We start from the raw sequence: 18155 nt of genomic DNA, 5'->3' as shown, positions 1-18155 counted from the left end.
AAAATTATTAAAGGGCAAGAAAATGTCCTTATTTTTTTTTGCTTGACTTCAAATAAAGTAAAGCAAACATGGGCTGTGTCTTCTCATTCTAAATACAGGGTCTGTAATATAAAGGGAGCTTCGGGGGATGCCAAAAAGCATAAAATATCAAGGAATGCCCTTTAAAGACACTTTGGAATTTCTAAAAGAGCTAAAACTTGGTAAAATCCAGATGGGAGAGAAGGAGAGGAAAAGAGGAGTCGAGGTGGTTTATTAAAACACAGATTGCTGGGCCCCATTCCCAGAGTTTCTGATTCTATAAGTGTGATTAATTGTATAACATATACCACTAAGGAAATGTACCGAATGTCTAGTGTGATGTCAAGTACAGCCTGAGTGGTTAATATCATTACACTTTGACGATGATCAATATTTAAAAATTCTAATCCAGATCTAGCATCATCATTACACTTTGATGATGACAAATATTAAAAATTCGAATACAGATCTAGTGTCATGTACATCCTGATACTTGACATTTGTTCACTAAGGGCAGGCAAATGCTTTGCTCTAGGGTTCACTGAAAGCCAAGGTCTGGCCAAGGCCTTGAGGTGAGCATTGCAATGGAGGGAGGAACGTCACAGACCCTGAGCTGCAAGGCAAGGAAGCCTGAGAGCATTTTGTACCACAATTTCCTGAGATAGAGTGTGGTGGTACAACACGATTGAACAGACAGTTTTCCTTCTCTTTCCCGCCCTCACCCCCATAGGATAGTTCAGCCATAGCGCACATTCATACCTATATTTGAAAAGGAGCTAACAAAGGTATGGGGGAGGTAAAGACATCCAGATCACACACAGGAAGTAATATTCACAAGAATCTCCTCTCCTTGCCACCCAAGAAGGAAAAGTTTCCCAGGGTCAGAAAAAGGACTAAACAGTTCTGTCCCTAACTCTGGCTCTTCTTGAGAATCCCTTTGCAAAACTCAATTGTTTGTCACTGGGCTGATACCCTTGCAGAGTCAAAAGCTTGCACTGTGAGCCTCATTGTTTTTTCCTTCTCTTTCCCGCCCTCACCCCCATAGGATAGTTCACCCACAGCGCACATTCATACCTGCATTTGAAAAGGAGCTAACATAGGTATGGGGGAGGTAAAGACATCCAGATCACACACAGGAAGTAAAATTCACAAGAATCTCCTCTCCTTGCCACCCAAGAAGGAAAAGTTTCCCAGGGTCAGAAAAAGGACTAAACAGTTCTGTCCCTAACTCTGGCTCTTCTTGAGAATCCCTTTGCAAAACTCAATTGTTTGTCACTGGGCTGATACCCTTGCAGAGTCAAAAGCTTGCACTGTGAGCCTCATTGTTTTTTCCTTCTCTTTCCCGCCCTCACCCCCATAGGATAGTTCACCCACAGCGCACATTCATACCTGCATTTGAAAAGGAGCTAACATAGGTATGGGGGAGGTAAAGACATCCAGATCACACACAGGAAGTAAAATTCACAAGAATCTCCTCTCCTTGCCACCCAAGAAGGAAAAGTTTCCCAGGGTCAGAAAAAGGACTAAACAGTTCTGTCCCTAACTCTGGCTCTTCTTGAGAATCCCTTTGCAAAACTCAATTGTTTGTCACTGGGCTGATACCCTTGCAGAGTCAAAAGCTTGCACTGTGAGCCTCATTGTTTTTTCCTTCTCTTTCCCGCCCTCACCCCCATAGGATAGTTCACCCACAGCGCACATTCATACCTGCATTTGAAAAGGAGCTAACATAGGTATGGGGGAGGTAAAGACATCCAGATCACACACAGGAAGTAATATTCACAAGAATCTCCTCTCCTTGCCACCCAAGAAGGAAAAGTTTCCCAGGGTCAGAAAAAGGACTAAACAGTTCTGTCCCTAACTCTGGCTCTTCTTGAGAATCCCTTTGCAAAACTCAATTGTTTGTCACTGGGCTGATACCCTTGCAGAGTCAAAAGCTTGCACTGTGAGCCTCATTGTTTTTTCCTTCTCTTTCCCGCCCTCACCCCCATAGGATAGTTCACCCACAGCGCACATTCATACCTGCATTTGAAAAGGAGCTAACATAGGTATGGGGGAGGTAAAGACATCCAGATCACACACAGGAAGTAAAATTCACAAGAATCTCCTCTCCTTGCCACCCAAGAAGGAAAAGTTTCCCAGGGTCAGAAAAAGGACTAAACAGTTCTGTCCCTAACTCTGGCTCTTCTTGAGAACCCCTTTGCAAAACTCAATTGTTTGTCACTGGGCTGATACCCTTGCAGAGTCAAAAGCTTGCACTGTGAGCCTCATTGTTTTTTCCTTCTCTTTCCCGCCCTCACCCCCATAGGATAGTTCACCCACAGCGCACATTCATACCTGCATTTGAAAAGGAGCTAACATAGGTATGGGGGAGGTAAAGACATCCAGATCACACACAGGAAGTAAAATTCACAAGAATCTCCTCTCCTTGCCACCCAAGAAGGAAAAGTTTCCCAGGGTCAGAAAAAGGACTAAACAGTTCTGTCCCTAACTCTGGCTCTTCTTGAGAATCCCTTTGCAAAACTCAATTGTTTGTCACTGGGCTGATACCCTTGCAGAGTCAAAAGCTTGCACTGTGAGCCTCATTGTTTTTTCATGGCCAGCTCACAGATCTCTTTAGAAAATGTGTACTCTTAGAGACAAAAGGGCCTGTGAGGGCAAAGGGGAACTTCTGTGCACATGCTTTGAGGCACGTGGGTCTGTGGGGATGCACACGTGGGCAGCCAAGAGCCAAAGCAGGCTTCCAATGGGTTGTCATCTCTCTACGCAGCTGGGCTGAAAGATTCAATAACAGTGAACAAAACTTAAGGGTCAGCCGGACAGCCAAGCCCTCAAAAAGAAAATCCTCCAGAATTTTCAAAGAGTCGGGGTAGATGGTGGGGGGGAGAGGAGAGGAAAAGAGCAGATTATCTCTGAGGCCAAGTAAATAGAATGAACATCTTTCCCTGCTCTCAGGAAAGACACATTCCCTTGACATTGCTTTTCTTTAGTTTCTAGATATTAGTGTCGAGGACAGATCATGGAATGTGAGAGCTGGGAAGGAACATCAAGGCCACTGCACCGAGTCCCCTCATTCTCCCCTGAGGCTCAGAGAGGCTTGTTGATGCAAGTTCCCACAGCTGATGGAACCCAGGTCTCCCGGCACCCTATCCAATGAACTTTCCTCTGCACACCCGTGAAAGGCTGTCCACACAATCTTTTAGAAGAAGAAAAAAAAGTGAGAATTGCTGACCCAGTGCTGGGAACCACTATGTAATCCAGCTGGAATTTGACCTATATCCTCCCAATGAAACTTAAATAGACATGGGAGGAAAACAGATGGAGATCCTGCTAACTTATGAAAGACACACTTAAAGCATGTTGAACAACCGTTATTTTTGTGAAGGAACCAGTGAGCTGGGTCCTACCTGCTGCTCCACACAATTTTCACTACATCCTCACAGGAACCCTATTCTGCAACAGCAAAACCAGGCAAACATTTGGGCTCAAGCCAATCTCTTAATTTCTACTCTTCCCCCCTGCCCTCACCCCACCTCACAGAAGCATGATTCGAATTCAGGATAATCTGACTCTAGAGGTCTCTCGAGATTTCCAGAGATATTAGGAGCCAGAACAGGAGAGAGCCACCCAAAACAGTGCCGGGTGGTCTATGCTGGGGCTTAAAGAGTGGCCATGCATGCATGCTAAGTTGCTTCACTTGTGTCCAACTCTTTGTGACCCCATGGACAGTAGCCCACCAGGCTCCTCTGCCCATGAAATTTTCCAGGCAAGAATACTGGAGTGGGTTGCCATGCCCTTCTCCAGGGGATCTTCCTGACCCAGGGATTGAACCCATGTCTCTTATGTCTCCTGCATTGGCAGCGGGTTCTTTACCACTGAGCTACCTGGGAATCTCAAGAGTGGCCACATCTAGCTGTTACTTGAATCTGGAGGTGGGGATGGAAGAGATGATCAAGTACCAGCCAAGTCAGAGAGGCTTCATAGAAGAAGTGGCTTTTAAAACCAGGCTTTATAAATGGTGGCAATTTATTGGAATATAAATTCTTATATGTGTTACCCTCAGAACCCTGTGCAGTGCTCTGTGGAGGGTTTGTGTTCAATATGTTTTTGTTGTTGTCAATGTTATTATGCCTGGAGATAATTAATTCAACTGAAACATACCCAGGAAGAATTGTTCAGACTTCTGGATCTACCCAGTTCTTTACTTTCTCTGGGAGGGGGAGCCTGGAGGCCAAATTCTGGTTCCTTCTGGATGTGCCTACCCTGGGAAACTGCCGAAGAGGCTGACTTCAGAAAGAAAGTGTGAGAAATAAAGCACTGATTTCAATTTCAGTTCTGTAGAAATATTTGTGCAGCCTGCTTGATGGTGTTTTCATGATTAAAAATGACCCCATGTGTGTACTTAACAGGAACGTGGGCTACAGCAGGCCTGGCATATGCTTTTTCCCATCTCCATATGTTTCATTTATATCTTAATCTTCAGCCTGCTGGGAAAGAACTGGGTAAGATGGCACTTTGGGGACCGCTGTCAGTTGGTCTTATGCGATTTTCTTAGCCTGTGGTATTCACACATCCTCCACTGTGAGTTGGAATCTGGCCCCAGGCCTGTGGAATTGCCATAGGGCTGACTGCAGGGGAAAGAAAATTCTAAATGTGAAAGGACTTTGTTCACCTGTGAGTCAGGGATGTGTATGCTCTGTTTAAAGAAGGAGGAATGATATTTGAAGCAAATTCGTTCAGAAAGAAATGCTGCCATTATATATAAGCATTCAAAATTTAGTGACTGACTGGCTGGCTACCTTGTGAAGTCCCCAAACTTGCCTTTTGCCCACTGTCACCTGGTCGTTCATCAGTAGAGAATCTGCCTATAATGCAGGATTCCCAGGGAGATGCGAGTTCGATCCCTAGGTTGGGAAGATCCCCTGAAAAGGGCATGGCAACCCACTCCAGTATTCTTGCCTGGAGATTCCAACGAACAGAGGAGACTGGAGGGCTACAGTCCATGGGGCTGCAAAGAGTTGGACACAACTAAAGCAACTTAACATGCATGCGCGTGTGGTAAGAAGAGCATGGGCTTTGGAGCTCAAAATATCTGGGCTGCCATGTAAAGACTCTTTGACCCTGCTCTTTTGTTTCCTCATCTGTAAAATGAGGAGGATAACAATTGCTTAAAACTGTTTTATAGATCTTGAAATCACTTGATATAAAGCATCAGGTGCTCAGTATACAGTATGAGCTAGATATAAAGTAGTTAACAATAATAGCTAATATTAGTAATAATAACAATAGCTATAATAGTAATAACAATAGCTAATATTTCAGAGGCATGCGTTATGTGTCAGGCTTTGAGTTATGCACTTTTTCCCCACGTTGTCCCACTTATTTTGACAATAATTCTATGAGGTCAGAAGAATTATCCTCTAAAATGCCTAATACTATTAATCATGACGATATACAATACAGCTCAGATCGGGATAATCCCACGCTTTCTAATCCTGCTTTTTCTCCCTCATCTGCCCTCACACCTCCCCATCCTCCTCCGCACTGAGTTTTCATTTGAGTCCAGAGCGCTGGAGTTGTCTCACCAGGTAACAGACAGAGGAATGAACACAGGAGGCCAAGAGCACAAGCCTTTTGCAACCCAAATGCTGGAAGAGGGCTTTGCAGTCAGAGGTAAGAGATCAAATTTTCATGCAAAGAATACTAATTGTGTGGAACTATCTAACAAAAGGGCTTGTTTGCGGGGGGCTGGGGCTCATTCAGAAATCTCCTTTTAAATCGGAATACTGGAGCTTCACAGAAGGCCAGGACTCTTTGTGTTCCGGCTACCACCCTCCTTCCGTCTCTGCTTCCCTCAGCTGTTGGGGGTGGGGCGGGGAAGCGGGGTCAAGGTAGGTCCTTTTCCCTTCAGGTGGCGAGAAAGCCTGTGGTGCGGTCGCAGATCCAGCCGTCCCCTCCCCCAGGCCCCTCTTCCGGTGGGGAAGGCACAAGGCAGGAGCAGATACAGTCCCAACACATAGATGGCTGTCACTAGGATGCTTGCAGTCCCCTCTTACAAGTGGAAACGGCCTGGTTGGAAGTTAGCACTGGCAAGAAAAGAGGATCTCCCCTGAGGGTAGTCTAAAGTTAAAGCAGCCTCAGATGAGAATCCGCCTCTGAAGCTCAGCCTCAGCCTCAGCGGTTTATCGCCAAGAGGGAAGCACGTTGGCCTTGAAGGTCTAGAAGGGGTTAACTCGGTCACGTGGCTAAACACGCCGCCCCGCCTACCTCCGCCGGCCGGGCAGACACCCGCGGGAAGTGCTACCTCCGGCGTGAGAGGCTTATTTAAATGCTAACTGAAGACAAAGCAGAATCTATTTTCCCTTTGGCCTCCCGGAAGCCACAGCAGAGAATTTCAACACTTTCCCCTAACACTGTCTGAGCCTGGTCCCAAATTCTTTCTGACGACGTCTCCCCCTCCCTGCCACTTATGCCAAATTTCTGGGTGTGTGTGGTCGAAAAGAAGCACAGTCAGCTGGGTCCCCAGAATTCATGGAAATATGACAGAGAGTAATGTAACATTTTGTATTATGTCTAGTTTTAAAATCAAAAAGTCCTGTTTTTCTCTAGTGACATTTTACATCACACTTCAAGACAATCTGTTGTTAAGGGACACTTTGGGGAAAGGCCAAAGATGGAAAAACTCAAACTGGGACTCTTTGGATACCTCGAAGACACTGAATTTCCAGAGCTTAGAGATTTAAAATTTAGTCAGCTGTCCTTTCCCATCTTACAAAGGAAGCCACTTGGAGAGACTGACTTGTCCAAGGTCACACAGCTAGTAAATGGCAGAGCTCTTATATGGTAAAGTTTTCAAGATGCTGTTATACACAATCCAAATTATCACCCCAGCAAGGGGCATTTTTGTGTGTTGAAATTGACAAGCTGATGAGTTGTCAGGAGCATTAAAATAACATCTGCAAAGTGGCATGCATAGTTGCTAAGGCAAATGAAATTAAAAGGTTCTATGCATTACACATTTTCTTTCCTTGATATTTATGCCCACATACATTTTGAGTTTACAGAGTTGTAATGTTTGTGTCTATATCACATCTTGATCTCTTTTTTTTTCACTTGACACAGACCCCGTACTTACCATTTTAATGCTTAAAGAACATTTCATCTGGTCCATAGACTCTACTTTTTTTTTTTTTACACACTACCATTATTGAACATTTGGGTGGTTTCCAGCGTTTCACCATTATATATAGCGAGGCTTGGAACAACCTTATATAGCTTGCCACCCTCCCACCCACTGCGGTCCTTTTTAGCTGGTTTCTTTGGAAAATGTTCTCAAAAACGGAATGAGGCATATAAAGAGCTTTCAAAGCAGATTGCTCTCTAGAGGAACAGCACCAGTTTACTGTGTTTGTGTGTCATCAGTGATGGCACACTATGGCAGTTAGGAAAAAAAAAGTGGTTTAACTCTTCTGTCTGGGCATAGAAAAGGAACTTGGGAGTTCTTGGCTGAAACTTCCTAGCCTGGCCCTGCGTACTCCACCTTTCAGCCCTTGGCAGTGATAGTGCTTTTCTGGCCTTTTCCTAACTTCCCACTTCTGCACAGAGTCTTGGAGCAGAAGTGACCATGCTAATACAGAAGGGGATGAACAGTTCTGTGTCAATAAGAGGCAAAATCTAAAAAAAGCAACATATAGAAGTTGACTGCCTCAAGTGCTTCACCAAATGAAATGTTGGTGATTCACTTGTAAATTTCCATCAAGGACAAAACGGTGATTTTGGTTTCAAAGATTAGTTGATAAGAAAAGCCTGCCATTTCAGAGAGAAAAAATCTCACTGTGGATCTATGTACGCATGTGTTTGATTTGACCATTTGGCCCAGTGGACTTGAAGATATCTGTTCTGACTTCTGTCACAAATTGTCAATGATTTAACAATAACAGGTTACATATTTTGAGTGTTAAAGCCCTTGGCTTCCATGCATCATCTCATTTAATCGTCATAACCACCACAATCATCCTCCTTTTACAGATGAGGAAACTGAGGCTTATAAAGATTACCTTGCCCAAAGTCACACACCTAGGAAGTGCAAGAGCTGTGATAAGAACTCAGGTCTGATTCTAAGGTCTTTTTGTGCTCGATCTCGTCCTGCCTCTCATACTCTCATTTATGAGATGGGGACTTACCTGCCATATTTACTCCAGTGTTGTTTCAAGGATCAAATGAGAGAAAAACCCCAAAGTGGTTTGTAAAGAGTGAACAAAACATTGTATAGATGTGTAGGCATTTTATAAATGTGAGGCGTGGTCATCACTTGGGTTTAATTCAGCTACTGTGATGCTCTAGGCTTCCCTGGTGGCTCAGATGGTAAACCGTCTGCCTGCAATGCGGGAGACCTGGGTTCGATCCCTGGGTTGGGAAGATTCCCTGGAGAAGGAAATGGCAACCCACTCCAGTACTCTTGCCTGTAAAATCCCATGGACAGAGGAGCCTGGTAGGTTACCGTCCATGGGCTCACAGAGTTGGACACAACTCAGCGACTTCGCATGGTCATGGTGATGCTCTAGGACTCTAACCTGGCGCAGCTCTAGGCTTTTGGAAGAGACTCAGTCGTTTCTATTTTAAGAATAATTTCTGAGAAATGGGTCCCTGATTACAGTTACACTGTGATATTTGCAAATGCAGTGCTCCCCCTCGATAGAGCTATCAGGAGAAAGACTTACCGCTGCCGGTGCCATTGCTCCTGATTATGGTGTGATCCATGTTTCAAAAGTAGTCTGACGGTCTAGATGGGGTTGTGATCCTCGTCTGATTCAGGTTTTGTTGGCGTGGATGAATTATGAAGCTGGCAAGTAAGTGAAAGAGTGGCTGTGTCCCTGAGGGAGAAACCAGGAGTTAGGCACACTTCACCTTAAGACCCAGAGAAGGCAATGGCACCCCACTCCAGTACTCTTGCCGGGAAAATCCCATGGACGGAGGAGCCTGGTAGGCTACAATCCATGGGGTCGCTAAGAGTCGGATGACTGAGTGACTTCACTTTCACTTTTCCCTTTCATGCACTGGAGAAGGAAACGGCAACCCACTCCAGTATTCTTGCCTGGAGAATCCCAGGGACGGCAGAGCCTGGTGGGCTGCCGTCTATAGAGTCGCACAGAGTTGGACACGACTGAAGCGACTTAGCAGCAGCAGCAGTAGCAGCACCTTAATACCTGAGCCAGAGACCAACCATTGAGAGGCTGTTAGCTCTGAAAGAGGCCTTAGATAGCTTCTCACCAGACACTGATCCCTTCCATTTATTTCCTGAATTGAGTTTTATTGTTTTTGTTTAAAAGGTATGCACTGTCCCTATGGGGGAAAGAGAAGGAATACTGTGTAAATCATATACTGTATTTAGACTCTGTTATGGGAAATTTTGGAACAAGATGCCTTTGGGCATACCTGCGTGTGACACACCTGTGTGACACACTTGCCTGTCTGTGACATGCCTCCCTGAGTGTGCTGTGCCTCCTGGTCTCTTACATACATGGTCTCTAACTCTAGTAAAACTCTATGCTGCTAAGTCACCTCAGTCGTGTCTGACTCTGTGCAACCCCATAGACGGCAGCCCACCAGGCTCCCACATCCCTGGGATTCTCCAGGCAAGAACACTGGAGTGGGTTGCCATTTCCTTCTCCAATGCATGAAAGTGAAAAGTGAAAGTGAAGTCGCTCAGTCGTGTCCAACTCTTAGCGATCCCATGGACTGCAGCCTACCAGGCTCCTCCGTCCATGGGATTTTCCAGGCAAGAGTACTGGAGTGGTGTGCCATTGCCTTCTCCGAAAACTCTATGAAGTAGATACTATTATTATGCCCATATTACAGATGAGGAACTCAATCTTCCTCAGGACACACAGCTTCTAAATGAAACTAACAGCATATTCACCTCCCAAAAGAAGGAAAGGGGAAGACCTGGGGACTGGGACTCAGGAGACTTGAGTTCTAGTTCTTATGGTGCCACTACCTACCTGGGTGACCTTGCCCAAGTCAATCCAGTTCTGTTCCATCCTCTACAAATTAAAGGATCCTACTCCCTTGTGGCTTTGGTTCTTTCCAACTTTACATTCTGTGTTTTTCTGAAATCTGTGCCATTATTGGCGATTACTTATAATTGAAATGGAATCTTTTTAGTTGCTCATGAAAGCAGAACTATAAATACTAAGTATCAAGGTCCCAGATCCAACATATAGATAAGAGTGCAGCTGCTGCTGCTAAGTCACTTCAGTCATGTCCGAGTCTGTGCGACCCCATAGATGGCAGCCCACTAGGCTCTGCCGTCCCTGGGATTCTCCAGGCAAGAATACTGGAGTGGGTTGCCATTTCCTTCTCCAATGCATGAAAGGGAAAAGTGAAAGTGAAGTCGCTCATTTGTCCGACTCTTAGCGACCCCATGGACTGAAGCCTACCAGGCTCCTCCATCCATGGGATTTCCCAGGCAAGAGTACTGGAGTGGCATGCCACTGCCTTCTCCGAGATAAGAGTAAGCATGGTAGAAATAACAACAGAAAAGACACTATTTTCCAAGGCAAACCATTCAGTATCACAGTAATCCAACTCTATGCCCTGACCAGTAACGCCGAAGGAGCTGAAGTTGAACGGTTCTATGAAGACCTACAAGACCTTCTAGAACTAACACCCCAAAAGATGTCCTTTTCATTATAGGGGACTGGAATGCAAAAGTAGGAAGTCAAGAAACACCTGGCATAACAGGCAAATTTGGCCTTGGAGTACAGAATGAAGCAGGGCAAAGGCTAATAGAGTTTTGCCAAGAGAACGCAATAGTAAACACCCTCTTCCAACAACACAAGAGAAGACTCTACACATGGACATCACCAGATGGTCAACACTGAAATCAGATTGATTATATTCTTTGCAGCCAAAGATGGAGAAGCTCTATACAGTCAGCAAAAACAAGACTGGGAGCAGACTGTGGCTCAGATCATGAACTCCTTATTGCCAAATTCAGACTTAAATTGAAGAAAGTAGGGAAAACCACTAGTCCATTCAGGTATGACCTAGATCAAATCCCTTATGAGTATACAGTAGAAGTGACAAATAGATTTAAGGGACTAGATCTGATAGACAGAGTGCCTGATGAACTATGGACAGAGGTTCATGACATTGTACAGGAGACAGGGATCAAGACAATCCCCATGGAAAAGAAATGCAAAAAAGCAAAATGGCTGTCTGAGGAGGCCTTACAGATAGCTGGGAAGAGAAGAGAAGCAAAAAGGAAAGGAGAAAAGGAAAGATATTCCCATCTGAATGCAGAGTTCCAAAGAATAGCAAGGAGAGATAAGAAAGCCTTCCTCAGCGATCAGTGCAAAGAAATAGAGGAAAACAACAGAATGGGAAAGACTAGAGATCTCTTCAAGAAAATTAGAGATACCAAAGGAACATTTCATGCAAAGATAGGCTCGATAAAGGACAGAAATGATATGGACCTAACAGAAGCAGAAGATATTAAGAAGAGGTGGCAAGAATACACAGAAGAACTGTACAAAAAAGATCTTCACGACCCAGATAATCACGATGGTGTGATCACTCACCTAGAGCCAAACATCCTGGAATGTGAAGTCAAGTGGGCCTTGGAAAGCATCACTACGAACAAAGCTAGTGGAAGTGATGGAATTCCAGTTGAGCTATTTCAAATCCTGAAAGCTGATGCTGTGAAAGTGCTGCACTCGATATGCCAGCAAATTTGGAAAACTCAGCAGTGGCCACAGGACTGGAAAAGGTTAGTTTTCATTCCAATCCCAAAGAAAGGCAATGCCAAAGAATGCTCAAACTACTGCACAATTGCACTCATCTCACACGCTAGTAAAGTAATGCTCAAAATTCTCCAAGCCAGGCTTCAGCAATATGTGAACCATGAACTTTCAGATGTTCAAGCTGGTTTTAGAAAAGGCAGAGGAACCAGAGATCAAATTGCCAATATCCACCGGATCATCGAAAAAGCAAGAGAGTTCCAGAAAAACATCTATTTCTGCTTTATTGACTATGCCAAAGCCTTTGAGTGTGTGGGCCACAATAAACTGTGGAAAATTCTGAAAGAGATGGGAATACCAGACCATCTGACCTGTCTCTTGAGAAACCTGTATGCAGGTCAGGAAGCAACAGTTAGAACTAGACATGAACAACAGACCAAATAGGAAAAGGAGTACATCAAGGCTGTATAGTGTCACCCTGCTTATTTAACTTATATGCAGAGTACATCATGAGAAACGCTGGGCTGGAAGAAACATAAGCTGGAATCAAGATTGCCGGGAGAAATATCAATAACCTCAGATATGCAGATGACACCCACCACCCTTATGGCAAAAAGTGAAGAAGAACTAAAGAGCCTCTTGATGAAAGTGAAGGAGGAGAGTGAAAAAGTTGGCTTAAAGCTCAGCGTTCAGGAAACTGAGATCATGGCATCTGGTCCCATCACTTCATGGGAAATAGATGGGGAAACAGTGGAAACAGTGGCAGACTTTATTTTTTTGGGCTCCAAAATCACTGCTGATGGTGATTGCAGCCATGAAATGAAAAGACGCTTACTCCTTGGAAGGAAGGTTATGGCCAACCTAGATAGCATATTTAAAAGCAGAGACATTACTTTGCCAACAAAAGTCCGTCTAGTCAAGGCTACGGTTTTTCCAGTGGTCATGTATGGATGTGAGAGTTGGACGGTAAAGAAAGCTGACCGCCGCAGAATTGATGCTTTTGAACCGTGGTGTTGGAGAAGACTCTTGAGAGTCCCTTGCACTGCAAGGAGATCCAGTCAATCCATCCTAAAGGAGATCAGTCCTGGGTGTTCATTGGAAGGACTGATGTTGAAGCTGAAACTCCAATACTTTGGCCACCTCATGCGAAGAGTTGACTCATTGGAAAAGACCCTAAAGCTGGGTAGGATTGGGGGCGGGAGGAGAAGGGGACGACAGAGGATGAGATGGTTGGATGGCATCACCGACTCGATGGACATGGGTTTGGGTAGACTCCGAGAGTTGGTGATGGACAGAGAGGCCTGGCGTGCTGCAATTCATGGGGTTGCAAAGAGTCGGACACGACTGAGCGACTGAACTGAACTGAACTGAACTGGCAAGGCTGAGTGTTGCTTCCATCTAGTGGCGAAAAGGAGCATGGCTTCCAGGCAAGGCCCTCTCCTGTGCTAACATAGGGGAAAGCCAGCAGAAATCATCCAATTGACCAGTAACATGGGAGTTCACAGATATGTTAAATCTTCCAAGGTTTGCACAAGTCAATTACTTTTCTTTTGACCAAACTGATATTGGAAGAATTGCTTTTCTGGGCATTATTATTAATTAGATGTGATATTGTATATATACTGGGTCCTTTCCCATGGTCCTCTCTCTCTCTCTCAGTTGGAATCCCAGAACCCTAGAAGGTCTGAGAAGGAAGGAAGCATCCTCAGAGAATTTCTAGGGTAACCCATTTCATTGGACAGAGAAAATGTTTTGACCAAGGCACATAGGTAGTTGACATAAGCAGGGTGACATCAGACTGGTCCCAGAACACTAAAAATTGATCTGATAAAATCCACTCTCATGAAATTAAAAGACGCTTGCTCCTTGGAAGAAAAGTTATGATCAACATAGATAGGATATTAAAAAGCAGAGACATTACTTTGCTAACAAAGGTCCGTCTAGTCAAAGCTATAGTTTTTCCAGTAGTCATGTATGGATGTGAGAGTTGGACTGTAAAGAAAGCTGAGCACCGAAGAATTGATGCTTTTGAACTGTGGTGTTAGAGAAGATTCTTGAGAGTCCCTTGGACTGCAAGGAGATCCAACCAGTCCGTCCTAAAGGAAATCAGTCCTAAATATTCATTGGAAGGACTGATGCTGAAGCTGAAACTCCAATACTTTGGCCACCTGATGCGAAGAAGTGACTCATTGGAAAAGACCCTGATGCTGGGAAAGATTGAAGGTGGGAGAAGGGGACGACAGAGGATGAGATGGTTGGGTGGCATCACCGACTCAATGGACATGAATTTCAGTAAACTCCAGGAGTTGGTGATGGACAGGGAGGCCTGGCGTGCTGCAGTCCATGGGGTTGCAAAGAGACATACTCAGTCGTGTCTGACTGTTTGCAACTGAACTGAAAATCTACCCTAAATGGACAAGATTAGATATTTGTAAAATCACTTCCAGAGGTGAATATAGCTCCCATGCCTGGATCAAGATTAGGAGACCTAATCAATGATATTTGCATATTTAAAGAAAGCCTGAGGGTTCTGGTGGGAAGGACTGGGTGTCTGACAAAAACCAGAGGGCACAGACCCTGAGGGGAGCTTTAGGCACTAGAAGTCCCTCTTAGTGCAGGGAGAAAGGGAAGGCTCTCTCCCTAGGGCTCCTAGAAGCCTCTAGTCAAGGATCTCATCTTCCAGAGAGGCAGTCCTATCCTTGGGGGAGCAACCATAGCTCCCAGTGAACTAGGTGTAATCTTACCTTTTCCTCTGTTTGCAGGAAAGAATATCAGAAGTGAGAATGAAAGCAAAGGTTATTGCTGGATAGCTTGCTTCTGCTAGAATGTATTTTTTAAAAAATCGACTTGCAACAAACTCATAGCCCCTAGTTGAAGTGGCCCACATACTCTTGTAATTATCCTCTGCACATAATCATGATGATGACATCGATGATGGCTGCCATCACCAAGCATATCCATTGAGGCAGGGCCTTTGCCTTTATTGTATCGTTTAGATCTGACAAAAGCCCCATGAGGTACTCGTTACAATCCTCATTTCACAACAGAGTAAGCTGACGCTCAGAGAGCAGTTTACTCAGAGTCCCAAGGCTCCCCTGACTACTTCAGCCCTTAATCACAACCCTATACCACCTCCTCCCTGAGAATTTGGTTGGATAGGAGTCCCTTCTCGACAGGCAGACCCCATTGTAAACGTGTGCAGAGTAATCCAGCAATTCTCTTCTGGGAATTGGTCCAGCTGCTTGGTAGGCTATTTGCCTGTAGGGGGAGAGATTACCTTGGGAAAATGTTTTTCCTAATTTCCAACAAATTGCTTGCTGGATGGAAGTGGAGGGGGAGATGTATGCAGGAAGATAGGTAATTAAAGGGAAGAACTTTTGATTGTCTGTTGTTCAGTTCATCAGAACAATTGCTTAACACAGACTGTTATGAATTGACGGTATAGTTAAGTGATTCAAACCTTCCTTCCTCTCTCACACAAAAGTCCCTTCAGTAATCAACAAGCATGCACAGAGTTATTCACGAAAAGGGGTGGACTTCCTTCCAGTGTTTGTTGTCAAATATGAGCCCGTCTTCCTCCCATTAATTTATCAGTTAGGTGAAGACTTTCTATGAAGATGAATCTATCATCTGTTGCCCCACCTCTTCCCACTTTTGATCTTTTTTTTGCTTGTTTCTTATGCTAAGAGTACATGCAAGAGCTTATATAACATTTTATGCCGCCTGTCTACAGTTTTTTGCTTTTAAGGCAGATAATAACAAACAAGCGCATTTAGAAAAGGTCAACAGGAAACGGTTGAATACAAGCTGAGAAGGCTGTTAAAAAGAGGAAGTGAGCCAGGGACTATAGACAACTTTGTGTCAGGAGGGTCATCAAAAAAGAAAAGGCTTAAAAAAAAAGAAGCCGCACCTCCTGCCTGGACTCCACACAGCAAGTCTAGACTATTAGCAGAATTTTCAGCTGTTTCCTGAAATAAGCCCAAGCTGCCAGTAGACTGACCACAAATTGCCTCCAGGGCTTAAGATTGTGTCTTTTATAATCAGTAAATTCCCCCAGATTGCCTACTCTAGTTTTGGTGTGTTTTAGATACTCAGTAAATACTTAATGAGTCAAAATGGACTTTGTAATCAGATTCCAGGCTTCAAGAATCAGGGTGCTTTTATTGGTGAAACAGCAAAAGAAATGAGAAACTACAGACTTCCTTTCAGAGTACGAGGGGAGATTGTATGGTAGTAAATGCACTCATCTCATTGTATATGAATCATAATTGTAAAAATGCAGCCAGCAGGGCATATGGAAAGGTTTTCAGGGACTTGTCACAGCTGCCTTCAAATTTAGCTGTCTATTTTGACTGTACAATTCACTGAAATAATTATTTGATTAAAAAAACCCCATGGTGTGTGTGTTGTTTAATCCAAAGAAGCTAGTATTGAAAATTATTTTTAGGATTTGGACAATTCTTACCACCAGAAGTCTGAGGTCACTTACATGGTGTGATGTGTGAGAAATTCTCAAAGACATCCCTTTCTCTTCCTAGGTCTCCCAAGCTTTTCTCCTCAAGCTTGTGACTGCTACCTAAAACCTGAGCGGGGGAGGTAAAGTCTTGTCTCTGGATGACATCTGTTAAAATCATGTATTTGGGAAGAAGGGAGGAGAAACCATCTTAGAAGGGGCAATTATTATGTGCCAGGCATAATGCTGGCAAATATGCACATGAAAAGGTGCTCAAGCCTCATTAGTCATTAGGGACATGCAGATTAAAGCCATAGTGAGATACTACTAAGTACGGATCAGGATGGCTAAAACAAAAAGCAAAACTAAAAACTGATACACTCAGGGAATTCACTGGCAGTCCAGTGGTTAAGACTCCACATGCCATGTGGCCAAAAAAAGTCAGGATCCCTTGCCTTCTGTAACTATCCAAAAAGAAATAAATATTTAAAACGAAGCAAAATTGATACTATTAAATGCTGACAAGGATTCAGAGTATCTGTACTGCTTGTATATTGCTGATGAGATGGGATATCTTTGAGGAAGCAGGATGAAAATGTGGAATAATTTGGTCTCTTGTCTAGAATGGAGATTTTTGTGTTGTTGTTGGGGGCTACCATGAAATATTGTTAGAAGCAGAGGCAGCAGCTCTAAACAGCAGTGACCAAGTGTTATGTGGTGACAAAATCATTCTTAAGGAAAATGAAGAACCCTAGAGAAAGACTTAAGTTCATGATCTTAGCCTGAAGCCTGGTCCAAAGAGGGGGCATTTATTTGACTTTTTTTTCTATTAAAATTACACGGTCTCCAGGGGTTAGCCTGATTCAGTGCTCCCTCTAATGAATGCATCATACTGCCTTTTAATCCTCAGGTTTATGTACAGATTTGCTGTGTCCTGAATTAGTCCCAGCACCCTAAGTTTCCCAGGACTGGTGAAGGTTGGAGAACATCTCTTGATAAGGGGATGCATGTGGTCACAGGATTTACAGTACCTTTCAGTATCAGGACTAATTACTTCCCCTCATTGATGGCTTTGGCTTTCATTTGAGCAAGAGTAGGGTACTTCCCCGGTTCTGTCATTTCCCTGACAACTAAGAAGGTTGTCAAGGTTACCCACTTATCTCCACCTGACTCAAATCACCCTCCTGGCCTGGGAGCTCTGGGTAGCTTACTAGACAGATGTTGTCATGGTTGTGTTTGCCTGACTACCTGCCAATATGGTTAAAGCAGGCAAATAAATATGCTCTTTGCCTTTCACCTGTGGAAGGAATCTGTCTGCAGTTAATTGAAGTAGAGAGCATCAAATAATCTAAATAAATACACATTGTGTTATACAGAGCAACTAAATCAAGCTGAAGAGTACTCTGAAGTGGTGACTACTATATATAAGCAAGAGTCTGTGTTATGACATGCCTGGATTGTTCATGTGGAGATCATTTTCTTGGACTGGAAAATGGCAGATGATTGTACAATCAATGGGATTGCCATCTGGTTGATTTTATTCCAGTTACTTTGGCTGAATACCAGAAAACAATTCATCTGACTGTGGTCATTTCTAATTGTTCTGACAGAACTGAGGACACTTTTTCAGCCATGGAAACAGACTTGTTTTTGTATGGTTTTGATATTTAGGAATTTAGAACCCCTTCCCTTTATACAGGATTCAAAAGTTCCATCCTTTTTCTAAAAATAAAACATATATCTGCCTGAAGGCTGAAAGTTTGTTACGTATTTGTATAATGAAATCAGTAAACACTCTGAAAATGATCTTCCTTTTCACCCCAAGTCTTGTATCATCTTATGAAGTGAAGTGAAGTGAAAGTCACTCAGTTGTTTCCGACTCTTTGTGACCCCATGGACTATACAGTCCATGGAATTCTCTAGGCCAGAATACTGGAATGGGTAGC

The 18155-nt window shown here is 43.9% G+C and overlaps 2 protein-coding genes across 9 annotated transcripts in view; one reads left to right on the top strand and one right to left on the bottom strand.

Annotated features, from left to right (window-relative positions):
* The window catches only part of MAP7D3 (MAP7 domain containing 3), a 63191-nt gene that overhangs the window by 39804 nt on the left and 5232 nt on the right, over positions 1–18155 (bottom strand). For all 8 annotated transcript variants that reach the window (XM_081564946.1, XM_081564955.1, XM_081564960.1 and 5 more), the window contains exon 2: positions 8736–8888. In XM_081564946.1, coding sequence (XP_081421072.1) covers positions 8736–8775 — 40 coding nt within the window. In that variant the 5' untranslated portion in view covers positions 8776–8888. The remainder of the gene's footprint in view (positions 1–8735; positions 8889–18155) is intronic.
* Positions 5547–18155, top strand: part of ADGRG4 (adhesion G protein-coupled receptor G4) — a 145433-nt gene continuing 132824 nt past the window's right edge. Inside the window, 1 exon segment of the mRNA XM_081564014.1 lies at positions 5547–5688. The gene's annotated coding sequence lies outside the window, so the exon portion shown is untranslated.

This window comes from Giraffa tippelskirchi, chromosome X (genome assembly GCF_054371585.1).
Source record: "Giraffa tippelskirchi isolate mGirTip1 chromosome X, T2T-mGirTip1v1.2.pri, whole genome shotgun sequence".
NCBI classification, from domain to species: Eukaryota; Metazoa; Chordata; class Mammalia; order Artiodactyla; family Giraffidae; genus Giraffa; species Giraffa tippelskirchi.
This window is presented reverse-complemented; position numbering and strand designations above follow the sequence as displayed.